The sequence below is a fragment of the Daucus carota genome, chromosome 3 (genome assembly GCF_001625215.2).
Source record: "Daucus carota subsp. sativus chromosome 3, DH1 v3.0, whole genome shotgun sequence".
Classification (NCBI taxonomy): Eukaryota; Viridiplantae; Streptophyta; class Magnoliopsida; order Apiales; family Apiaceae; genus Daucus; species Daucus carota.
In genome coordinates, this window is record NC_030383.2 from 53,283,341 (window position 1) to 53,309,477 (window position 26,137).

Genomic DNA, 26,137 nt, shown 5'->3' on the forward strand with positions numbered 1-26,137 from the left:
AACAATCATCTGCAGTAATTAAAATAAATGACATTACCCACGTTCACATCGGAACGCATTATGTTCCTAGAAACGGCAAAGAGCATTATTTTACACTCACTAGCACTACTTAACAAACTTTTTAACGCGGGTTTTATTTTAAAATTGCTCAACAAATTATACTTTGTCGTCTCACTCGGTTAGTTAGAGCTACTGCTTATAAATATAGCCCCGAACCCAGTTGAGAGTATCAGGCATCATACATAATATTAACCAACATGAATACAACAGAGAGCTTCACGATGAGCACACTAAAACTGGGCTTAGTATATTGCTCATTGATATTTAATGTACTATTTGTGTACAAGTATTTGCATGGCAGTCATGATTTAGTTGATCAGAAATGGAGCAAATCTGCAGCAGGGGAAGCTGAAGCAGTGGCCGCGGTATCGTGTTCAGGGCACGGAAGAGCTTACGTGGATGGGATTATATCTGGTGATGGAAAGCCTGTCTGTGAGTGCAACGCATGCTTTACAGGCCTTGACTGTTCTCAATCTGTCCCGGGATGTATACTCGACGCTGATAGGTAATTAACTGATCAAAATCTATGAATCTTTATTTATAATTCAGAAGTGTGAGCAGGGCCGGATCTAGTAAGATGCACTGGGAACACTTGTCCCCTAAAATTTTTATTGACATGTTTTCACCATTCTAAATTTTACAAAATTAGCAAATGTTTCCACAAAATTTGAAAATATTTGAGTGTTTAATTTTTTTAAAATATAATTATTGCCCCTAAGAAAATATTTCTAGATCCGTCCCTGAGTGTCAGATGCTTGACAATACGAAATCAATATATAGTTTCAAGAAAAAAGAAGTTTTTTCTGATAGTTTGCTTGATTTTTTCATGCAGTGGGAATCCCATTTACTTGGAGCCTTATTGGATGCAACACGCGGCTAGCACCGCCATAGTTTTGTCTGGTTGGCACCGGATGGGGTACGAATACGATGATGGTTCTCTCATTTCTAAAGAGCTTCATTCTGAAATCTTCAAACTACATGATATTGTGAAGAACGTCAACACAACGGGTAGATATCTTATTTTTGGCGCTGGATCAACTCAACTTTTGGGTGCAGCAGTTCACAGCCTGTCACTCGAATCATCGCAACCTGCCAAGGTTGTTGCTTCGGTCCCATATTATCCGGTTAGTAAGAATCGAAAGACTCCATGTTTCTCAATCAATTTTTATTTCATCTTGAAGAAATGTTATTTACATCGTATATTCTACAATCATGTAACAGGTCTACAAGTCGCAAACGGAGCTGCTTGATTCTACCATGTATAAGTTTATGGGTGACACATCATTGCAAAACAAATCAGATTCATCAACTAACTTCATAGAATTTGTAACGTCCCCGAATAATCCAGACGGTCAGTTAAAGAAGGCTGTTCTTGAAGGCTCAAACAAAATTCATGATCTTGCGTACTACTGGCCTCACTATTCACCAATTGTGGCTCCTGTTGACGAGGACATCGCTATATTCACACTATCCAAGCTCACTGGTCATGCTGGTAGCCGATTTGGGTACGTTTCCATTATAAATCCTACAATTGTGTACATATCATTCAAACCTAATATTAGTTGTACTTGGGAAAATCAATTTTTTTTTCCTTATAAATTTGCTATTGTGCGTCCAGATGGGCTTTGATCAAGGACAAAGCTGTATATGAAAGAATGGTGAAATACATGGACCTAAACACTTATGGCGTTGCCAGAGAAACTCAGCTGCGAGCACTTAAACTCTTACAACATGTTGTTCAAGGAAGGGGCAATGACCTATTTGAATTCGGATATGGAACAATGAAACGTAGATGGGAACTGTTAAGCAAAACTTTGGAAGCTTCCCAACGGTTTTCTGTACAACATCTCTCATCTCAATACTGCACATTCTTGGACTCATACCGTACTCCTTCTCCAGGTAATTAATCACTCTAAGAAATTATTGTAAAATTGGAGAAATGCAGTTTGAATTATTGAGTCATTGAATAAAAACGCTGTGCTACAGTTTTAATTGACACAATTACTGATTCAAAAAAATTACAGCTTTTGCGTGGATAAAGTGTGAACAAGAGGATGATGAGGAGTGCTCGAAAGTGGTGCTGGGCGAAGCAAAAGTGATTGGCCGGGCAGGCAGTTTATTTGGAGCTGGGAATGGTTACGTAAGAATCAGCCTCACCGACAGCCAGGACCATTTTAACAATTTGCTTAACCGAATGAAGAAGTTGGTTTCGCAGGAGAGAACACAATCAGGAACTCGGCTTCATTTTGATACAACTGCAAATAAGACATGGGACGTGGAGTATCAAAATATGGGAGTGGATCAAGAGATGCAGGGTAGTTTAGATGGAAAAACAAGTGTTGCAGTACATCTCCAAGCAGCAATTACTTTTGCTGCCACATGACTTAACAGCTTTGAACCTAGCTAGCTCACGAGATCAGTCAGCTCAACTCAAAGTAGTTTTTAGTTAGAATGCAGCATGCAGAATCACTTGCCTAAGGATTCAATTATTGCTATATACAAGATATAGATATACTTGTACAGAAGATTAGTTTCATGCATATAGAGATTATAGAAGCTCACATTGTTGTATCATATGTTTGCTAAACACATGAATACCAATTTAAGACTTTAAAGAAGTAATTTACGGCGTGTATTTAACTCTGGGATTTTAAAAGATTTTTTTTAGTCATCAAATGCGAGGGTATTCAACTCGGGTTTCAAAAAATATATTAAACCTTGAGACATTCAATTAGGATTTTAGATTATGCTACAAAATTTGATGATATCAGTTAGGATTTTAAATTATGATTTAAAATTCAATGATATTCAATTGAGATTGTTTAAAATATTCGTTAAAATTTGATGATATTCAAATGTTAGATGAGTTTTTTTGAACTTCATACAATGATGGATTTTGTGGGGGTGTAGAGTGTATTTTAGAATATTTGAAGTTCTATCAAAATCCATCATATTTTGAAGTATTGTGCTTAAATCTCAAACACTCTCATCAATTCTGTGACATTTTCTCAGCAATTTGCATCAAGTCAAAATCAGATATAATCTATTAAAATTCATAAACTATACAAAATTCGTTAAAATCTCAGTTTGAATAGAACTCCTAAGACTTTATCAAAATGACTTCTTATTTTAAAGTAAAATGTGAACACGTGTTTAAAAATTATTTAAGCGTTTAAATAAGTTTATTAGAGCATCTCCAATTTTGTAAATCCCTAAGCAAAAGATTTAGACATGCTCAGATTAAAATAAGTGCTTCTTGTTTAAAATAAAAAAAATGGAGTAAAAGTTAAAAGCAAATTAAAACTTATAAGTGATTAAAGTGTTTGTGAAAGAAGCAGAAACCCTGAAACAAAATCAAATTCCCACAATACTTGTTGGCGTTGTTCAACTAATAGAAGATTGGGAATTTACCAAAATTATCACTTGTTCTACGTTTTTTTTTGTAATTTTACTATCCTTTAAAGATATTTACTGAAATACTAATTCTTTAGAAAATATTTGTAACAATACGATCTACAACCAGATGCAACTTAATTTAATTGGCCCCGGAAGGATTGTAAATATGGTTGCATTTGGTTATAAGTATAGTTTCATATAGTTACAACGGGTTGCATACAATTTTTTTGCAAATATTTTCAAAAATCTGATATTTTTGTAAAATATTTGAAAAAAATTGGTATTTTCGCAAAAAAAGTTTTGGACTTCGATATTTATGAAAAGACCCTAGAAAATTTATATTAGTTTTTATGTTGACTATGGTTAACTCACATAGGTGGTGTTTGTTTGCCAAAAGCAAAAATAACTGCTTCTGGCTTCTACTTTTCTTGACCTGTTTGTGTAAAGAAGTAGAAGCACTTTTAAAAAGCTGAGAATGCTAGCTTCTCTCTCACAGCTTCTGCTTCTTTTCCAAACACTTTATTAACTTATTTACTTCTCACTTTTACTCTATTTCTTTATTATAAGTAAGAAGTCATTTCTTTTAAGCTAACCAAACGGCCCCATAAATTTCAAATATTGGCATATATGCAAATGATTATAAAATTTAATAATATAATTGAAAATTTTACCATATTTTTATGTATTAACGTTATTACAAAGTCCATAATCTTGAGTAAACAAATTGGAGGGAATAGTAATCAAATTGGAGTACTAACTAAAATGTCTGCATACTAAACATTTATATAATATTGTAATACATTACACTACAAACAAACAAGATGTCGAACATATGAATAATATTCTACAAGACACCTAAAGGGAATACATAGAAAATATAAACAAAACGGACGTGTAAGATAATTATTTGGAACAATTTCTCTTTCTATATAGCATTTAATCAACAACACCCAATTTTTTTATACAATAATAATATCTATTAACATTATTTTTAAAAGTGTCCACTATACAATATTAAAATACAAACATAAATGCACGACATTAGTACACTGAAAAAATATTAATGAAATTTTTCCTAATTTACTAATCAACTTAATATACTAATTTCATTATAATAGTTACCAAACTAATTAAGATGTGAAAAATCAGTACAACAAAAATTTCTAATTGAATATTTTATTTGTAATTTACTAGTTATGTATGATACTATATATGGTAGCTAGTGAGTTTAGTGGACTTAATTGACTCTCACGATATATTCATCTATCTTTATATATACTATATACAGACTCTAAACTAAAGCACAATAAGCATATAAACATAGGGGAAAAGAGGATTCTTGTTGATTGTATAGTAATGTATGCAATTAGGCTGATTCAAGTTGCGGCCCTCTTATATCAATGATATAAAAGTTGTACAAGACACCTAAAAAGAATACATAACATATTTTATAATAAAAAATTAGAGTTAAGTTCAATGGAGACCACATTTTTTCTGATGACCTGGAGACCACTTATGTTCTGCAAGTAAAATATTTCATAAAAACATTGCAAAATGTATAGTTTTTCAAATCATGTTCTACGAAATTATTATTTCATTTAAAATCTTGAATAACATATAAGTTTTACATGTGGAACATTACAAAATGTTTAGTTCTATGAAATATGTTTAGTCTGCAGAACATTTGTTCAACTTGTAGAACATACATTATCTACTTATTAAATATAGATGATCTTCAACAATTTTAATGAATATATGATATTTGTAGAACATATTTTGTAAAATAATGGATTTTATAGTGTTTTGATTGCAGAACATATGTGGTCTCCAATGAAATTGCGGTCTCCATAGAACTTTCCTCTAAAAAATTATACAAAGATTACATGTAAGGTAATTATTTGGAACCATTTCTCTATATAGCAATTTATTAACAAAATTCCAAATTTTTTGTGCAATAAACAAATTACATAAACATTATTTTCAAAAGTGTGTGCCAAATACAATACTGAAATATAAATATACATCCACGACATTAATACATTAAAAGGTATTAATGAAATTTTTCCTAATTTACTAATTAAGTTACTATACTAATTTCATTAAAAACAATTACTTTACTAATAAAATGCAAAAAAACGGTATATCAAAAAATTCGAAATGAATATATTTATCCTAATTTACTAATTATGTATGTTACTGTATCTAAACCAAAGCACAATAAGCATATAAACATAAAAGAAAAAAGAGGATTCTCTGAAATGGATAGTAGAATAATGTATGCAATTAGCCTAATGAAGGTAATACCTGTGGCTTTTGTAATTCTCATGAGAGCTTGTAAAGTTATAACACCAAGCATATGAATGATATAAAAATTGTACAAGACACTTAAAAAGAATAGATAACATGTTTTAAAATAAAAAATTATATAAAAGTAACATGTAAGATAATTATTTGGAACCATTTCTCTACATGGCATTTACTTAACAAAACACAAATGTTTTTTGCCTACTAGAAAATATGATTAAATGTGACCGGATAAAAGTGACCGTCACTAAATATTACCGAGCGCGGTCATTTGTAAGTCAACTTACTAAACCGTAATACCAAAATCATATTTGACTGAACGTGGTCGCAAATGTCTTGACATATACGACCAAATATAGTCACTTTGCAAAGTAACTGAAATCTGTCACATTTACATACTACAGTTGAGACTAATCATGGTCACACTTAAAAAATGACCAAACATGGTCGCATTATCCTATTCGCACTCAGCGGGAAATTTCCCGCCATATGTAATTTCAAATATTAGAAAATAAGAACTGCCAGAACCAGTCACATTTACTAACGCGACTGAAGTAAGTCGTACTAGTATCCTCATCCTTGGGCAGGAAATATTGAAAACATTTTATGAAATATATAACCAATTTCGGTCACATCTATTGGAAATGCGACTGATCCTGGTCACATATATTTCCACTGTATACGGTCGCTTTTAGTAGACAGTATGGCCAACAGCATAAGGTACCAGAGATGCTCCCTGTATTTGAATAAATTTCTATAAATTTATACATTTATGATTTTAGAAAAAATAAAATACATACAATAATTGCATACATAAATTTCCAAATTAAACAATGAACTTGATCCATCAAATCTTGAATTAAACAATAATCTTAAATTCGAATACACACTAATTGTGTAGAAAATTTGCAACATAATATCATCACTCATCACTATCACTTCTCTCGTCAACACTCATATGGTCATCATCATTTAGATCGTCATTATTGTGCTCCGTGAAGTTAACATTTTCATAACTTCGTAAGTCAATGAAGAAATTAGAAGGATCATGAATAACTACGGTATTCACATGTGATGATGAAGCATTTGACGTGTCATTTTGAAAAGCGGCATCATTGGATGTAGTATTATCATTGTAGGTCACATCTTCATCTACTTGTCGACTCTTTGTTGTAAGCACCGTATACCATGATGAATTCGCCTTTGTTATACTTGGTACATAACATACTTGATGTGCTTGGCTAGCCAATATAAAAACATCTTCAGCATTTAGTTTTGATCTTACATCCACGGTAGTTATTCGATTTCGATCGACTCTGACGTGTGTTGTATGATCAAACCAATGGCATTTGAATAAGATAACATCATGACCATTGTGATAGTGAAGTTTTAAAACTTCGAGCAATCTTCCATAGTTGTTTCCATAGTTTTCTTTGTAAGATGATCCTACATTAGATATTAGCAAATCTTAAATACAAATAAGCTATAACTAATGCATTCTAGAATTTAGAATTTATCATATTCATTACCTATCACAAGCACACCAGAGTTTTGTGAAGTGCGTTCGTTGAGATTTCCGCAATCAAATTTGTAGCCATTTGAAAGACACCCTCTATAAGTTTCTACATCGGTCATGGGACCTCTTAGTAAATCCTCGAACTTTGGATTTATGACTCCTTTGTTATCGGTAACCTAATCAAGTAATGATGAACAACTTCATATATATAATATATATGAATGCATGAAAAAAAAAAGAATGATATATAAGTGTGCTCATATAATATATGTACCCTTCTTTGCATCCAATTTGTGAATTTTTCTTTTTGATATTTCTCTTTTTCTGCATCATTGAATTCTGGATGATGTTTGCATACCAACTTGTGGAATTCCCTAAAATTAAGACAAAACTACCAAAAATTAAATACAAGCAAAGATATTTGAGCTAAGCAAATACAATAGATAATGGTTTTAAAGATCATACCGTAAATATTTAGCAACCTCCGGTGAATTAATGAGTACATAGTATTTAGCAAGCCTCTCTTCTTCACGACTCAAGAGTCTATGTCCACTACGTAATTGAGGCTTTGTTGGATACCTGTACACTTCTAACAAGTTGGGATCACAAGACTTTTTTGGTGCCTCATTACGACGCAATTGGTTATGCACTGTTTCAAACTTGGATTCAAAATACAATGAGCAAAAGTGTACACTTTCTTCCTCAATATAGCGTTCTGCCATTGAACCCTCTGGTCGAGCTTTGTTTTTAACTTTCATTTTTAGACCATGCAAGTACCTTTCAACAAAATACATCCATCGAAAATGAGATGGGCCACCCAACTTACATTCAGTAGCCAAATGCAATGGCAAATGTTCCATTGGATTAAAGAAACCCGGAGGATAAATAGTTTCAAGTTTTGATATTATCCTCACTATGTCCTTCTCCATCTTATCCAAATCAGAGGATTTCAAGTTTACAGCACATAAGTCTTGAAAGAAATTGGACAGCTCAATCAAAACATCGCCCACATGCTTCGGTAAAAAATCACGACATACAATAGGCAACAATTTTTGCATAAAAATGTGACAATCGTGTGATTTCATTCCTTGAACTGTGTTTTTCTCAAAATTCACACACCTTGATATATTGGAGACAAACCCATCTGGAAGTTTCAGTTCTTCAATCCACTTTAACAACTTACGAACTTGCTCTCTCGTAAGCGTATATGGTGCACTTGGCATCATCCCATCATCTTGTATCCACAAATCACGATGTATGTCTAATTCTTTACAATCCTTTCTTGATTTTTCATTGTCTTTGGTCTTATTCTTATCATTTAACATCGTGTAGAATATGTTATCAAAAACATTCTTTTCAGTATGCATGACATCAATACTATGACGAAGATTAAGCGTCTCCCAATACGGGAGCTCAAAAAAAGGAGAGTAATGAGTCCAATTATGTGTAACACCATACCCTCTTGGCTTTCGCCAACTCGTCTTTCCGGGAGGAGGAAATTGTATATGCTCACAAAAATTCTTTGCCAATAATCCTGAATGTCGAGCAGTTACTGAACGTGACTCCCTTCTTCCAAACTTGGTACTTTTTCTCAATGGATCATTTGGTTCCAAGAAATACCTGGCAGTTCCGTAAAAACTAGGTTTACCACCATGCTTAAGTTGTTTACCTTTCACTTCTCCACTACATACATGACATGCCAACTTTCCCTTAGTCGACCATCCACTAAGCATGCCAAGTGCGGGAAAATCACTTATTGTCCACATCAATGCCGCCTTCATCATAAAATTTGTGCAAGATAACTTATCATATGTTTCCACTCCTGTACTCCACAATATTTTCAATTCATCAATTAGAGGCCGGAGATAGACATGAAGATCTTTTGTAGGATCATTCGGCCCTGGAATGAGGAGAGGCATAAACATATATGGAGCTTTTGTGCACATAGACGGTGGTAGGTTGTAAACAACAACTATCACAGGCCACACAGTGTAGCCTTGTGCATGTGGATCACGAAATGGGTCAAATCCATCACTAGAGAGGCCAAGTCTGACATTTCGCATATCCTTTGCGAAATTGGGAAACCTACGATCAAACTGCTTCCATTCATCTCCATCGGCTGGGTGCGACAATTCACCTTCAACTATAACTCTGTCGTGGTGCCATCTCATACATTCAGCGGTCTTCTTAGCCATAAACAGACGTTGTAATCTTGCTGTAAGAGGAAAGTATCGTAATATCTTTCGTGAGATCTTTTTCTTCTTTGGGTCTTTCTGTGGCTTGTATCGGCTCGTCTTGCATATGTCACAATATATCTTATTACTGTTCTCCTTGTAAAACAACATGCAATCATTCTCACAAGCATCAATCTTTTCATATCCCATATTCAGTGCACTTGTCATCTTTTTCACATCGTAGTATGTCGCGGGCAATTTATGGTCCATAGGCAACACCGACCCAATGATTCCCAACAATTCATCAAACCCCTTATTACTACAACCATGCCTGCTCTTGAAATGCAACAACTTGTTTATGAATGATAATGTTGTAATCTTGGCATTATTTGGATAAAGTGGCTCGGAAGCATTCTCAACCATCTCATAAAATTTTTTTGCTGCGGCATTCGGTTCCTCTTCATTATTCTCAAAATGTCCATGTGCCTCCCCAAAATCTCTTAGCATTTCATGTGCATCATACATATCATCATCACCTCTGTAACCGACATTAGTAGAATCTGTACCGACTTGACCCCGTAACCTATTTGCTTCCTCATGTAAATCCCATGTTGTATATGACTCCATGATACCGTATCGATACAAGTGATAAGTCACTCTTTCGGGTTGATGAAAAAACAAATTTCCACAATCAATACATGGACATCTTATATTTCCTTGTGAATCTTTTCCCTTGAGTGCAAAATCGATAAATTTTCGCACACCGTCTTTGTATTCATCTGATATATTATTTCTTGCATCAAGCCTACGGTGCATCCAATTTTGATCCGATTCCATCTACAATACAAGAAATAGTTCAATAATCATCCCTAAATTTATAACATGAGCTGACTAAATTAATCAAGATATAATTAATACAAGATACAAAGGAGATATTACCTTGTTGGATGCTAAAGAACTGTAGCTTGAACAGAAAAAAAGAAGAAAGAATTTTAAAACAGGGGGCTAATAAAGAAAGAGTGGAAAAGGGGCGTAGGGTTTTTAGGACAATATATTATACTGTATTCCGTAATGACCAGCAATGGTCACAACTAATATTACAATGTGACTGACTCTGGTCGCAATTACATAACCAAGTGCAGTTGTTGTCACCGCATGCGGTTGTACTAATGCCCCGAAATGACTGATTATAGGTTTCAGTCGCATTTGTTTTAGTTGTGACTATAACCCGTTGCAATGAGAATTAATATAATTATTAAAAAAAATTATTTTATAAATGAAATTATTTTATCCTAAAATAAATATAATTATAATAATAAAATATCACGGATCAAAATTTTTAATATGTGATATTTTAAATCTTCTAATAATTGATTAGTTGAATAACTCATATTTTGTAAATGTTTAAACTTGTAAAAGGTCTTTAGAAATTATATTCGGGTTTGAACTGAATACGAATCATGGAGCCTAGAAGGATTCTATTACTAAAAATAATAATATCATATGTAAATGTATGCGTGCATGTAAGTGTTCATATCCGGGTAGGATCATTTACAAAATATATATCATATTTTATATGAACAAGTTCGTGTGCGCCCAGGCTCATAATGTATAATAATCATTCGTTACATTTTAACTGCTTTTGACTTTCTTACACGTATTTTAAAGTGTTAAAAAAATAACATCAACAATAATATCTATACTTCAAAATTTTTTAATCTAAAATTTTATTTGATATAAAAATTAAATTTTTTTTTAAGTATAGATATTATTTTTTATACCTTAAAATGTGTGTTAAAAAATCAAACATCAGTCCCATTTTTAAAATGGGATTGAGGGAGTATGTAATTTTAAATTATATATATGGAATTTTGTTTTCATTTAAATCTTTTATAATATATTTGATTTTAATATATAATTTAAAAAATTTACACAAGAGTTTTTCTTTATTTTGTGATATTTACAAAAAAGTTTTTTTAATTTAAAAATGAAAATATAATTTATTTGAAACTTTTGAGTAATAAACTAATTATAAAAAAATTCCCAAAACTTATGTAACATTAAATAATAATTTCTCATAAAATATTAAACAAATAATATTACTTTTTTTCAAAAGTAAATCAATATCTTATATGTAAAATTATCAATATCCCGCTATTATTCATATCCCGCCTTACTTTTTTTATCATATCCCGCCTAACACTTTCCATCAGGCGCATAACTTGCAAATAACCTAATATTCATCTCATAGTATCAGTGTATCACAGAAAGAGGCGAAAATTTTAGGGCTTGTTCTTGGAAGCTTGGATGGCTACGTTTCACCGTCCTTTCAAAAAGGTACCTTCCTTCTCCGGTTTTATTTAGGATTGTGTGAGTTTGTATTTTAATTGAATTAGCATGTGGTTGTGGTTTTTGTGATCTGGGTTTTGTGTGTGCTGGGGTTATGTGTTGGGGTTTTGTGTGTTAAATTATATTCGGGTTTTGTATATGATTTGGGTTTATGTTTCATTTTGTTTCAGACTGTGGTGCCTGCTGCATTTGCGCACCTTAACAGCAAAGGAAATCGAGGCAAAGGAGATGGTAAGGGAAAAGCAGTAGAAGAAAATGTTAAGAGAAGAGTGGTAGGAGAAGAAAATAGTAAGAGAAAAGTAGTAGGACAAGTTGTGGATAAAGGTAAGAGAAAGGCACACCTGAAAATTACACTTTCACATTTAAATCTTATCTAAATTCTATGGTCTGTGATTTATTTTCTATATGAATTGTATTCTCTCAACTTGGTATCTTATTTGATAGGCCAAGGAGTTAGAAACGGGCGAGGTTATGTCTGAATTGGAGCTGTTTAATATTGTTTACACAAAGAAGCATGCAGAACTGATGAAAATAAAGGTTTGTTCCGGAGCCCTCCTGCATATTTTAAGTTAAAAAAATATATTCATAGTCACAGTTGTATTTTGATTGATGGTGGAGTGTATAAAGACACCTACATATGACTGAGTTCTGTATGTGTTTTTGTACTTTTCTGTATATACTGATGCAAACTTAAGCAGAAACAACAGAATAGCAGAGAGATAAAGGAGAATTAGAGGCAGAAATAGAGAATCATAACGTAAAGAAATAGAGAAATAGTATAGATGTTGTAAAATGTAAATAGAATATAGCATCACTGTTTATGCTGCTTTGGATATTAATTTTACCAACTGTTCTGTTATTGTATTGTATTTTCTGCGAGTCAGGTTATCATTTGTGTACTTCTGTTGCATTTCTTCTTTCTGTAAAATCATCACGAATAATGGAATAAGTTTACTGTAACCGAAGCCGGACAGTGCTAATTTAGCTGCTAGACTCAACAAAAGTGATCAATCTTAAAATGTAGGTAATTCAAATCAATTCAGTGAGTAAATTACAGGAGGTTAGAAGCTTGTATGATTCAAACTACAATGGCATGTTTATACAGAATCATGTTTTAATTTTATATTAATGTCTGCCAACCGCTTAATTGAGTGCCAAAGAAAATTATGGTATTCGTGATTTGAACTTTAATAAAATTCAATATGAATGTTTGATTAGCTATACTCTCACGTAGTCACATGTATCTCTGCTTTAATTTACTCAGGAATTAGTAGGGCAGAGGCTCAGAGCTGCTACTACATGAACATAAATTAAAGAATCCTTGCTTACTTGCTAAATGCTAACACTTCCCTCGACTCTAACTAGTAATAATATTGTACTGCAACACTACTGTTCCTAGGTCATGAATGGAATTATCTTTATAACTTGCAGGAGGCAATGGAGCGTGCTGCGGAGGAATTTGCTTCTCAAACTGATCCAGATGAGCCACCTCCATCTCCTGCCACCTGCAGAAAGAGAAATATATTAATTTCTCTACGAGCTCGTAAGTTGAACAAAGGAAAGATATTTATGAACCCAAACAAGACTGTTCAAGATGTTCTAGGGCCTGAGGAGGCAGCCAAATGGACCACCTTGTCTACTCCGGCCCGTATACCAAACCATGCATATGATATGATGGGTAGAGCACTAAATGAGGTGACTGATATGGTCCAGGCCATGGATGGGATGAATGAGATCCCACGATCCCGCCTCGATGATGAGTTAAAAAAATTAGCTGATGGTGCATATCCAAGCAAGGATGATCCTGTGCAGAGGCTATTATGGGACCAATATATAAAGGTTGCAGCAAGTTTGGCTTGTTCTCAATTCGAGAGATTCAAAAAGGTCATCATTGAGGTAATTAAAGACCCATTAAATAACATATATATATTCAGTCTAGCGGCTCCAGGCTCTGGCTCATGTACACTTTAACTTAATATCAGTATTCTTCTTACTCTTAGGAAGTATATGACCAAAGTTCTTAGCCTCTCACGTTGATCTATACCGAGGCTTAAAGTTAATAATGAATATTCAGTATGATTCTCCTGACTTGTTTAAATATATAAAAGGATCCACAAGTTTATATATATGACTATCCACGAGAAGTTTCTGGGTATACAAATTTGCTTTCATGTTCATGTGTGTAGCTAGAGCTTCTCATTACTTACAAGTTACAATCACTTCTTTTTAGGATTAGTTTTGAGTGAAATTGTTATCTCATATCTGATATCATCTGCAGTTTACTGTCTGCTCACTTGTAACTTTGCTGCATGGATTTAGGAATTTATCTGTAATTTCAGTATGAAAACACTTGTGTTCTGATATATTCACTGCTCTGTAGCTTGCAACCAGTAGCTTGTTATAAGGTTACTATAAAGACAGTTATTTGCTTAATGATTTGTATCCAGTATATTTATGTGTGATATATATTATTTCAACATGGTACAGTTTCAACAGGTTTAAAGCCTTGGTTGCAAAGAGCTAAAGAAGAGATATTATTTTGCTGTCGTGTCCTTGTCTATCAAGAGTTTTTATCATAATTTTAATAAGTCCGAAACTAGTGTGCCAATGTCTGAAACTTGTTATATATAGTCTCAATCTTGTTATGATTTTGTAATCCAAGTTTTGATTGTTTGAGCTACCAGGCATGATACTTTGTGGTCTGTTTATAATCTTAAATTACAGAAACTAGAAGGAAATAGGTGTAGCTGTGTAGGCCTGTAGCAGGCTTTGTTCTGAATTGTTGTTAATAATTCTTGTGGTCTGTTTAGTAGATGTGCATGATCTTGTTTAGTCTGTCAAATATGGAAACTGTGTTGCACCAGAGTGAAACTCTTTTTGGTGTATAACTGAAAAAAGCATCTTTAGAACTACGTTTTTGGATATTGAATTTGGGCTTTTGTAGCAGTTGACACACCCCAGTGCCTATAAATTACTGTCATGATCAGATGGCATACAAATTGTCACGTTAGCTAATATGTTTGTCTTAATTCTGATGGTTCCAGTAGTAGAAAATATACAACTAACCAGAGTTAGTTATATTATATTTGGGTCTTCGGAAAAAAATGAGAAATATTGAAAAAATAGTTGTATAGCGTTCCTGAATTGTACTTGACTTCTATAATCTTTTATTGGACCAAAGACTACTATCTTGTGATTGTACTGATTTGAGCTTTCATATTTATATGTGATATATATTATTTCAATATGGTACAGTTTCAACTGTTTAAAGCCTTGGTTGTAAAGAGCTAAGGAAGAGATATTATTTACCGAGTGACTAATAGTTCTACTATGTTTTTACAAATTTTTGCACAAGTTTTTTATTTTTGTTGATTATTATTTTTGCTCATTTATCTCGAATAAAATGACCTTTAATTTTGATTCATATATAGGATACCCAGGAGGATGGAACTGAAAATGGACATGATATGGAAGATGATGAAGGAAATGAGAATGGGCAGAACATGGATGATGAAGCAGGAAATATGGATGATGATGGAGGAAGCATGGATGGACATTATAGTGATGAAGATGGCAGCTTCAACAACACTCAACTCAGCCCTTAGTTTATGTGAACTTTCTAGTAGTCTATCCCTACGTGGAATTAGAAGTTATGCTTTTGTGAAGTCTAGTAATCCTTATGTGAATTTTACCAAGTACTCTAGTCTCTTTATGTATTAGAAGAATATTCTGGCTTAATGTTGAACTACTTTTGCTTTTGGTATTCAAATATCTCTGTTACTATAAATTATTTCTGTTGTTATTAAATTATTGCAATTCTATACAAATAATTTAAGTTCCGTGAAGGAGATGTAGAATAATATTTTGACTAGTTTTGGTCATTTCAGAGTGAATATATGTGACCAAAATCAGTCAGACAGGCATTTACAAATTTGATTGGACGTAGTTCATTGTGACCAGAATTTGTTGATATGCATTTGGAAGTGACTGCCAGTACGACTGATTTTGGTCTTATATAGTGTCTTAATTTGACTGTATAGGGTCACAACATTTGTGACTGGAGCTCGTCAGATTGTTAATTTCCAGAAACGACTAACTTTAGTCTCATCTAAATACCCCCTTGTGACTGGCAGCAGTTATACCTGCATCTGATAGAATTGACCACAAATGGTCACAAAAGTTGTGACCGGAGATGGTCATTTTCTTGTGACCGGAGATGGTCATTTTAGATTAGTTTTGATTGTTTTTTTGTTAGCTTATAGTGACTCTTATTGGTCACGTTTAGTTCTATTTGTGACCGTTTTACTATTTTCGACGGCCTTAAAAACGACTGAAGATTTCCGGTCACTTTTATCCTTCGAATGACCGTGGACGGTCATTTTTAGCATTAAAGCGACTGCAACACTACGGTCACATTTAGTCGAATTTCTTGTAGATAAACAAAATCCATAAACGTTATTCTCAAAAGTGTCTGTCAAATACAATATTGCAATAAAAATATACATCCACGACATTAATATATTAAACAATATTAATGAAATTTATCCTAATTTAATAATTAAGTTACTATAGTAATTTCATAAAACAGTTACTATACTAATTAAGATGCAAAACATCAGTATCAAAAAATGCTAAATGAATATTTTATTCCTAATTTAATGATTATGTATGTTACCATATGGTAACTAGTGGGTTTAGTGGACTAAACTGACTCTCGCGATATATTCATTTATCTATACAACTCTAAACAAAAGTAAAATAAGCATATAAAGAAAAAGGAAAAGAGGATTCTTGTCTATCAACTCTGCAATGAATAGTAGAGTAATGTATGCAATTAGGTTGGTCAAGGTAATACTTGTGGCTTTCGTGATTTTCATGGGAGTGTTCGCACAAAATCACGCAAGCGTACGTGGTCACAAGTAGTAAAGAATCAATTTCAGTTCGATCCCACAGAGACTGGTGTATTCAGAAATATGCACTTATGCACCAATGTATGATTATTATTCAATGCTCGGACAGATAACAATTTGGTTGGTTTTATCTAAATTAACTAATTTAATCGAATTATAGCTAGGAGAATTAAAATCGAATTACTTATGAGAATAAAACATGGGATTCTAACTTCATCATATACTTCATTCAGAATGATGCCTTATCGATATGTGATGGTTGATAACTAATCAGATAACACGAAACTGATACACGCTAACTGTCGTTATACGTGCACCATACTGCTACACATCCACAATTAAGATAGAAGGTAAACAGACACCAATTATGCTTAGACCCTATATGTCTATAGAATTTGAAAACATAATGGTTGAAGAACAAGTTATCTATCAAGATTACATAGGGCGATGCAAGATGGTTAAAATCACACCACTAATCATGTATATCGAATACACAATCCTATGTTCGCATGGCAAGTTCTAAATCAATATATCCACTGTCGCTTCAATAAAGATTAACCCACAACTTAGATGTTAGCTACGCATCTAAGAAGAATAAGCACAACCAATACGAAGAAATCAAACATTCATCACATAAATAATTAAGGCAAATCAACTACTGAAATCCATATATAAATCCGCTAGAATCCCACGATAATGATTAGTTCATAATCGAACTTCTCATCATCATGGGTTCGAATGTAAACATGGTACGGAATAGTCTAAACAATATTAAAAGAGTAAAACAAGAGTTTCGAAACAAATCCGAATGAGCATCCAAAGTTACGCCTACTTCGAAGAATGACAAAGGTAAAATTATGAACTAGATCTTCGTCGTAGCCGTCACTTGCTCCTTCGAATGATTCTAGGTTGTTAGGCTTCTCCCTTGAGCTTTTGTTTAAGTCCCACAGCGATCGGGCCTTCAAACGGATCAAGAATAGGCAATTCGGGCTTTTTCTCCCAACAGAATGGGGTGGAGACCCCGTCAGTGGGGTGGAGACCCCGTCAGTGGGGTGGAGACCCCGTCAGTGGGGTGGAGACCCCGTCTTAGCAGCCTCTATTCTGCTGAAGTAGGGTGGAGACCCCATCAGTGGGGTGGAGACCCCATCTTGGCAGATTTTTCTCCTTCAGAACGGGGTGGAGACCCCATAAATGGGGTGGAGACCCCATTTGGGCAGCCTCGAACGCTCTTGGAACCTTCCTTCCCTTTTCTCCTTCCTTGCTCGCTCGATCCTTACGCCGTTTCTTTCACCTTTTAGCCTTTAATCCACCCTTTATCCTCCTCCTAGGAAACCTACACAACACCACAAGAACACATCAAAAACACCACATACTTGAGGCCAAATCATCAAATTAAGTCGAAACGAAGGCATTCCAAGTGGATATAAAATCCACTTATCACACCCCCAAACTTAAACCGATGCTTGTCCTCAAGCATAGACAAACACACCAACTACTAATGCAATGCATGAATGCAACTATATGCCTACGTCTACTCGAATCATGAAGTGTAACCCTTGTTAACATAGAATCCTCAGAATATGCACCATTCTCGGCATTCATCTCTATCACATATTAGCCATGTTCTCTTCCACTACAAGTGTGAAGTGCATCGTGTGTGCTAGCATGCTCTCGAGTGAAACAAAACAAAGACTATCAAACTTCAACAGAGTCCTCACTATGAGCCGTTAATCAGAATCAGGCTTAAACACTTCTTTACTAAAGAGTCAACTACAATTTAGGGTCATTAAAGAATTCCTATGCCCCTCCTATTTTTTTTCTATTTTTTTTTCTTTTCCTTGCTAAGTCTAAGGTTGGGACGCTTCTCAGTGTAAGTGAGTCACGACCGTCATTCGACTTCGCTTATTTTTTTTCTCTTTTTTTTTAATCAAGTATTTCTCCAGTAATCAAGGGTTGTGAAAAGTCACCAAGAAAATGCTTATTCTAATACATTTGCACTTAATACCAGCACAAGTACATGGATCGTCCTTTTCACATGACATTGCATTTTACCCATTGATCTCAAAGGAGTACCTGATAATTTTTATTCTCTTTATTCTCTTTTTTTTTCTTTTTTTTTTCTTTTTTTTAGAAAGGCATATTCATCCCTTAACTCCCCCAAACTTAAGATTTACAAACTCTAAGTTCAAAAGGGGAATAATCCTAATTCTACGCCCGACTCAACGTGAAGACTCAAGAAATAAGTTAGTCTAAGTCTTATCTCTAGAGCATAAGTGTAATTACAATTTTCACACAAGCAGTTCCAAGAAACAAGGCATCACATATGATCAAGATTACTAGCCAAGAACTTATGCACATAAACTCATCATAGGACATCAACTTGGAAAACAACTTCAAGATTCATGCAAATGCAACTATATGAAACTACTAACACATCCTAAACACAAGCATATACAAAAAAAAAACACGTACTAATATGCAACTAAATGAGATAATATGCTAACTATATGCATCATGCAACCTATATGAACTCACACTACTACTAGTCCTTAGATTACCACCCCCAAACTTAAAATATTCAATGTCCTCATTGAAGGTGATAAAAAGGATCGAATGTACCTAGGAGTCGGGAGGATCACCCTCCTCGGGTAGAGGATCAGGTGGTGAATATACCATGCCATCTCCAAACACTGGCCAATCAACCTCAACACCAATGGCTCGAAAAGCACTCCCACGAGCTTGAGTCAAATCCCTTGCAAAACGGCGGTGAATGTCATGCATGTCATCTATGCGCCGTGACAACCTTCTAAACTGCACATCACTTAAGAGATCCGGTGGTAGTTTGAGTTCGATTATAGGAGCTTCTTCAATAGATGGTTTAAGATGCTCCTGAAAATTTCTAAGCTCTTCTACTCCTTCATCTTCGAAATCAGAATCCCCTATTAAGACGCTCTCTAAGGTACATGGCCTTGGCTTTTGCTCCATCTCAAACTTTTCAACAGCTTCTAGTGGCTCCACCTTAAAGCATTCTTCTTCGTCGGTTGGAAATTTCATTGCGTTGAACACCTTAAAAGTGACACTCTGATCTTGAACTCTCATTGTAAGCTCTCCCTTTTGCACATCGATCAAAGTTTGCCCTGTAGCTAAGAACGGCCTTCCCAAGATAATGGGAATCTTCTTATCCTCCTCAAAGTCTAGAATGACAAAATCAGCAGGGAAGATGAGCTTATCCACCTTAACCAAGACATCTTCCACTATACCTCTCGGGTAAGTGATGGACCGATCAGCCAGTTGTAATGACATGTTCGTAGGTTTTGGCTCCGGCAGACCAAGTTTCTTGAAGACAGACAACGGCATCAGATTGATGCTAGCTCCCAAATCACATAAACACTTGTCGAATGACAATTGCCCAATAGTACATGGGATTGTGAAACTTCCCGGATCCTTCAGCTTCGGGGGCAATTTCTGCTGCAACACAGCACTACACTCCTCGGTCAAAGCCACAGTCTCCAATTCCTCAAGTTTGAGTTTCCGAGATAGAATACCTTTCATGAACTTAGCATAACTCGGCATTTGTTCTAGAGCCTCCGCGAAAGGTATGTTGATTTGTAGTTTCTTGAAAACTTCTAGAAATTTTGCGAATTGTTTGTCGAGCTTATGCTTTTGAAGTCTCTTCGGAAAAGGTGGAGGTGGATATACTTGCTTGACCCCAGTATCAATTTTCGGGCTAGACTTTTCGGCTGAATCTTTGTTTGCTTCCTCGTTGATTTTATTCTTGTCAGCTTCAACAACAGTTTTTCCACTATCAGACTTAGATGAGAGCACGGGTGTTTCAACCTGTCGATCACTCTCTTCCTTGTTTTGCTCTGTTGCTGATTCTTTTTCCTCCGTAACCTTTCCGGACCTCAAGGTGACAGCCTGTACCTGTTCTTTCATCTCTTTCTTGCCCGGATTGGCCTCGGTATCACTAGGAAGGGTTCCTTGTGGTCTGTTAAGCAACGCGTTAGCAATCTGCCCAATCTGGTTCTCCAAGGTCTTGATTGACACCGCTTGGCTTTTTACCATTAGTCTTAATTCTTCCAATTCTGATCTTTCATTGGAAGACTGTCCAGCCACCCCATGATTTTGTTGCTGGAATCCGGGTGGATGGAATTGCTGCCTCGGTGCAAACTGTTGTTGAAAACCAGAAGGGTTGAAAGGTCTAGCTCCCTGCTGCTGAAACTGTTGCTGCTGTTGTGGCATGAAGTTCTGATTGTTGCTCCAGCTGAAATTCGGATGATTCTGATTATTGGGATGATAAGTGGCAGGAGCTGGCTGTTGAGGCCTCTGGAAGTTACTCACAAACTGAGCTGACTCGCTAGATATGGCACACTGATCAGTGGCATGAGTACCCGCACAAAGCTCACAAACTGAAGGTGGCTGCTGAATTCCCAAATTAGCTAAGGAATCTATCTTCATCGTAAGAGCCTTAATTTGAGCAGTCAAGGCTGTAGTAGCATCAACATCTAGAAAACCTGCTGCCTTGACCTGATGAAGACGCTGAATAGGATTCTGATATTCATTCGCGGCCATCATCTCGATCAACTCATAAGCCTCATCATAGCTCTTAGCCCATAGAGCTCCACCTGATGCAGCATCGAGCATTGGCCTCGATTGAGGACCCAACCCATTGTAAAAACAATTTATCACCATCCAATCAGGCATCCCATGATGTGGGCACTTTCGAAGCATCTCCTTGTAGCGTTCCCAAGCTTCACATAAAGTTTCACCAGACAACTGAGAGAATTGAGTGATAGCATTCCTGATTGCAGCGGTTTTAGCCATAGGGAAGAACTTAGTAAGAAATTTCTGAGCCAGATCCTCCCATGTCGTAATAGATCCTGCAGGAAGAGAATGCAACCATCCTTTAGCTTTATCTCTCAGAGAAAATGGGAACAACCTCAATCTGATGGCATCGTCAGTAACACCATTGAACTTGAAAGTGTCGCAGATCTCAATGAAGTCCCGAATATGAGTATTAGGATCCTCAGTCGGAGAACCCCCAAACTGTACTGAGTTCTGCACCATCTGAATAGTGCTCGGTTTGATCTCGAAAGTGGTGGCCTGAATTGCTGGCCTGACAATGCTCGATTGAATGTCATTGATTTTAGGCTCAGAGAAAGCCTTCAGAGCCTTAGTGACATTCACAGCTGGTGGTTGATCAACCATCGTATCAATCTCTATCGTTTCTTCCTTAACTAATGCTTCCTTACGAGCCTGAGAACGTGTTCGCATACACGTCACTCAAGTACCTGAAACACACACAACGAACTAAAGTGAGAAAAGAATCCAAGTCACTGAACTTTAACGCCCACTAATGACAAGCACATAAACTAAAATAAAACACCGAGTCCCCGGCAGCGGCGCCAAAAACTTGTTCGCACAAAATCACGCAAGCGTACGTGGTCACAAGTAGTAAAGAATCAATTTCAGTTCGATCCCACAGAGACTGGTGTATTCAGAAATATGCACTTATGCACCAATGTATGATTATTATTCAATGCTCGGACAGATAACAATTTGGTTGGTTTTATCTAAATTAACTAATTTAATCGAATTATAGCTAGGAGAATTAAAATCGAATTACTTATGAGAATAAAACATGGGATTCTAACTTCATCATATACTTCATTCAGAATGATGCCTTATCGATATGTGATGGTTGATAACTAATCAGATAACACGAAACTGATACACGCTAACTGTCGTTATACGTGCACCATACTGCTACACATCCACAATTAAGATAGAAGGTAAACAGACACCAATTATGCTTAGACCCTATATGTCTATAGAATTTGAAAACATAATGGTTGAAGAACAAGTTATCTATCAAGATTACATAGGGCGATGCAAGATGGTTAAAATCACACCACTAATCATGTATATCGAATACACAATCCTATGTTCGCATGGCAAGTTCTAAATCAATATATCCACTGTCGCTTCAATAAAGATTAACCCACAACTTAGATGTTAGCTACGCATCTAAGAAGAATAAGCACAACCAATACGAAGAAATCAAACATTCATCACATAAATAATTAAGGCAAATCAACTACTGAAATCCATATATAAATCCGCTAGAATCCCACGATAATGATTAGTTCATAATCGAACTTCTCATCATCATGGGTTCGAATGTAAACATGGTACGGAATAGTCTAAACAATATTAAAAGAGTAAAACAAGAGTTTCGAAACAAATCCGAATGAGCATCCAAAGTTACGCCTACTTCGAAGAATGACAAAGGTAAAATTATGAACTAGATCTTCGTCGTAGCCGTCACTTGCTCCTTCGAATGATTCTAGGTTGTTAGGCTTCTCCCTTGAGCTTTTGTTTAAGTCCCACAGCGATCGGGCCTTCAAACGGATCAAGAATAGGCAATTCGGGCTTTTTCTCCCAACAGAATGGGGTGGAGACCCCGTCAGTGGGGTGGAGACCCCGTCAGTGGGGTGGAGACCCCGTCAGTGGGGTGGAGACCCCGTCTTAGCAGCCTCTATTCTGCTGAAGTAGGGTGGAGACCCCATCAGTGGGGTGGAGACCCCATCTTGGCAGATTTTTCTCCTTCAGAACGGGGTGGAGACCCCATAAATGGGGTGGAGACCCCATTTGGGCAGCCTCGAACGCTCTTGGAACCTTCCTTCCCTTTTCTCCTTCCTTGCTCGCTCGATCCTTACGCCGTTTCTTTCACCTTTTAGCCTTTAATCCACCCTTTATCCTCCTCCTAGGAAACCTACACAACACCACAAGAACACATCAAAAACACCACATACTTGAGGCCAAATCATCAAATTAAGTCGAAACGAAGGCATTCCAAGTGGATATAAAATCCACTTATCAGGGAGCTTGTAAAGCTATAACACCAAGTTGCTGCCCTCACATTCCAGAGTGTTGTCTTGGCAATAAGAGGTTAAGGGCATATCAAAGTGATGTGAAAGGAACAATACATGGAAGAGAAGTACTTTGATGTAACTCATCGGTGCTTATGTTGGGGCATGAATTGTTTCATTTAATTGATTGCTTGTTACCATCATATCTATGATTTTATATATGAATAAAAAAAGAGACACTTTTACTTTGAATAATTTCTACTGTTTTAACCATTTTTCATTATCTCTGAAATCTTTTTTACCCCCAAGATTGAAGCGGTGTCTTCTTGGTCTAAGTATTGCTTAAATATCACGTACACGAATTTAATCTTTTTATTGAAGGTCCTGGGCTTAATTAGTCAATCCATCCAATTCGTATTTTTGAGAGTTTTTTAATTTATTCATTTTTTGATTTATTTTGTTGGCCAAGGTCTACCTCCGCTTCAGAATGTAACGGTCACACACACACATGATAAGTGGATTTCATATCCACTTGGAAGCTTTCGTTTTGACTTAAAACGATGAAATGGCCTCAAGCTTTTGGTGTTTTTGATATTTTTTTAGTGTTGTGTTATGTAGGTTTCTTGGAAGGAGGATGAAGAGGAGAATCATAGCTTTCATTGAAAAAAAACGGTGAAGCAATCGGATGCCCGAGGAGAGAGTTATGGGCAAAGAAGCATTCTGCCACTGTGAGGCCCCGGCCTGAGATGTGAGGCCCCGGCCTGAGAATTCTGCCACTGTGAGGCCCCGGCCTGAGCGCTGAGCGGATTTTTGGCCCGTTTTGACCGTTTTTGATCCGGTTGAAGGCCCGTTCGTTGGGGAAGTACAAGAAAGACTTGGGGGATTAAAAACATAACCTAGAAACATTCCAAGGAGCACGTGACGGCTACGGAGAAGATCGAGATCGAATTTCATAGCTTTTTACTTTTGTAATTCTTCGAAGTAGGCGTAACTTTGGATGCTCGTTTCGGATTTGTTTCTTAACTCTTATTCTCGTACTTTAACTTTGTTTTTCATATTCAGTACCATGTTTACATTCGAACCCATGATGATGAGAAGTTCAATTATGAACTAATCATTATCGTGGGATTCTAGCGGATTTATATATGGATTTCAGTAGTTGATTTGCCTCAATTAATTGTGTGATGAATGATTGATTTCTTCGTATTGGTTGTGCTTATTCTTCTTGGATGCGTAGCTAACATCTAAGTTGTGGGTTAATCTTTATTGAAGCGACAGTGGATATATTGATTTAGAACTTGCCATGCGAACATAGGATTATGTATTCGATATACATGATTAGTGGTGTGATTTTAACCATCTTGCATCGCCCTATGTAATCGTGATAGATAACTTGTTCTTCAACCGTTATGCTTTCAAATTCTATAGACATATAGGGTCTAAGCATAATTGGTGTCTGTTTACCTTCTATCTTAATTGTGGATGTGTAGCAGTATGGTGCACGTATAACGACAGTTAGCGTGTATCAGTTTCGTGTTATCTGATTAGTTATCAACCATCACATATCGATAAGGCATAACTCTGAACGAAGTATATAATGAAGTTAGAATCCCATGTTTTATTCCCATTAGTAATTCGATTTTAATTCTCTTAGTTATAATTCGACTTGATTTAGTTAATTTAGATAAAACCAACCAATTTGTTATTTGTCCGAGCATTGAATAATAGCCATACATTGGTGCATAAGTGCATATTTCTGAATACACCAGTCTCTGTGGGTACGAACTTGAATAATATTCTATATTACTTGTGACCACGTACACTTGCGTGATTTTGTGCGAACAAGTTTTTGGCGCCGCTGCCGGGGACTCGGTGTTATATTGTAGTTTATGTGCTTGTCATTAGTGGTCGTTAAAGTTCAGTGACTTGGATTCTTTTCTCACTTTAGTTCGTTGTGTGTGTTTCAGGTACTTGAGGGACGTGTATGCGAACACGTTCTCAGGCTCGTAAGGAAGCATTAATTAAGGAAGAAACGATAGAGATTGATACGATGGTTGATCAACCACCAGCTGTGAATATTCCTAAGGCTCTGAAGGCTTTCTCTGAGCCTAAAATCGATGACATTCAATCGAGCATTGTCAGGCCAGCAATTCAGGCCAACACTTTCGAGATCAAACCGAGCACTATTCAGATGGTACAGAACTCAGTGCAGTTTGGGGGTTCTCCGACTGAGGATCCTAATACTCATATTCGGGACTTCATTGAGATCTGCGACACTTTCAAGTTCAATGGTGTTACGGACGATGCCATCAGATTGAGGTTGTTCCCATTTTCTCTGAGGGATAAAGCTAAAGGATGGTTGCATTCTCTTCCTGCAGGATCTATTACGACATGGGAGGATCTGGCTCAGAAATTTCTTACTAAGTTCTTCCCTATGGCTAAAACCGCTGCAATCAGGAATGCTATCACTCAATTCTCTCAGTTGTCTGGTGAAACTTTATGTGAAGCTTGGGAACGCTACAAGGAGATGCTTCGGAAGTGCCCACACCATGGGAT

At 35.8% G+C, this 26,137-nt stretch overlaps 3 protein-coding genes and 2 non-coding genes across 5 annotated transcripts; 3 read left to right on the forward strand and 2 right to left on the reverse strand.

Moving 5' to 3' along the window:
• Positions 1–240: 240 nt before the first annotated feature.
• LOC108213646 (tryptophan aminotransferase-related protein 4) lies at positions 241–2,626 on the forward strand. Its single transcript, XM_017385448.2, has 5 exons — positions 241–565; positions 893–1,184; positions 1,282–1,565; positions 1,679–1,959; positions 2,085–2,626. The coding sequence occupies exons 1-5, from the start codon at positions 258–260 to the stop codon at positions 2,441–2,443; spliced, it is 1,524 nt and encodes a 507-aa protein (XP_017240937.1). The 5' UTR covers positions 241–257; the 3' UTR covers positions 2,444–2,626.
• Positions 2,627–6,682: 4,056 nt separating this feature from the next.
• LOC108198153 (uncharacterized) lies at positions 6,683–10,287 on the reverse strand. Its single transcript, XM_064090121.1, has 4 exons — positions 7,742–10,287; positions 7,551–7,650; positions 7,290–7,452; positions 6,683–7,206 (listed from the first exon to the last, which is right to left on the reverse strand). The coding sequence occupies exons 1-4, from the start codon at positions 10,285–10,287 to the stop codon at positions 6,683–6,685; spliced, it is 3,333 nt and encodes a 1,110-aa protein (XP_063946191.1).
• Positions 10,288–12,185: 1,898 nt separating this feature from the next.
• Positions 12,186–15,589, forward strand: LOC108203771 (uncharacterized). The gene is made up of 3 exons (XM_064089381.1): positions 12,186–12,336; positions 13,231–13,695; positions 15,231–15,589. The coding sequence occupies exons 1-3, from the start codon at positions 12,271–12,273 to the stop codon at positions 15,402–15,404; spliced, it is 705 nt and encodes a 234-aa protein (XP_063945451.1). The 5' UTR covers positions 12,186–12,270; the 3' UTR covers positions 15,405–15,589.
• A 5,822-nt stretch (positions 15,590–21,411) lies between these two features.
• Positions 21,412–21,518, forward strand: LOC135151876 (small nucleolar RNA R71). Its single transcript, XR_010290783.1, has one exon. It is a non-coding gene; the product is annotated as a small nucleolar RNA R71 (small nucleolar RNA).
• Positions 21,519–26,030: 4,512 nt separating this feature from the next.
• On the reverse strand, positions 26,031–26,137 carry LOC135151888 (small nucleolar RNA R71). Its single transcript, XR_010290795.1, has one exon. It is a non-coding gene; the product is annotated as a small nucleolar RNA R71 (small nucleolar RNA).

Coding starts and splice junctions, on each gene's coding strand:
- LOC108213646 (XM_017385448.2), top strand. CDS start 258: ATGAATACAACAGAGAGCTTCACGATGAGCACACTAAAACTGGGCTTA. Junction 1,185..1,281: donor CTTCGGTCCCATATTATCCG/GTTAGTAAGAAT, acceptor ATCATGTAACAG/GTCTACAAGTCGCAAACGGA. Junction 1,960..2,084: donor ATACCGTACTCCTTCTCCAG/GTAATTAATCAC, acceptor AAAAAATTACAG/CTTTTGCGTGGATAAAGTGT.
- LOC108198153 (XM_064090121.1), bottom strand. CDS start 10,287: ATGGAATCGGATCAAAATTGGATGCACCGTAGGCTTGATGCAAGAAAT. Junction 7,651..7,741: donor GAGGTTGCTAAATATTTACG/GTATGATCTTTA, acceptor TCTTAATTTTAG/GGAATTCCACAAGTTGGTAT. Junction 7,207..7,289: donor CTCTGGTGTGCTTGTGATAG/GTAATGAATATG, acceptor TATCTAATGTAG/GATCATCTTACAAAGAAAAC.
- LOC108203771 (XM_064089381.1), top strand. CDS start 12,271: ATGTCTGAATTGGAGCTGTTTAATATTGTTTACACAAAGAAGCATGCA. Junction 12,337..13,230: donor CAGAACTGATGAAAATAAAG/GTTTGTTCCGGA, acceptor TATAACTTGCAG/GAGGCAATGGAGCGTGCTGC. Junction 13,696..15,230: donor TCAAAAAGGTCATCATTGAG/GTAATTAAAGAC, acceptor ATTCATATATAG/GATACCCAGGAGGATGGAAC.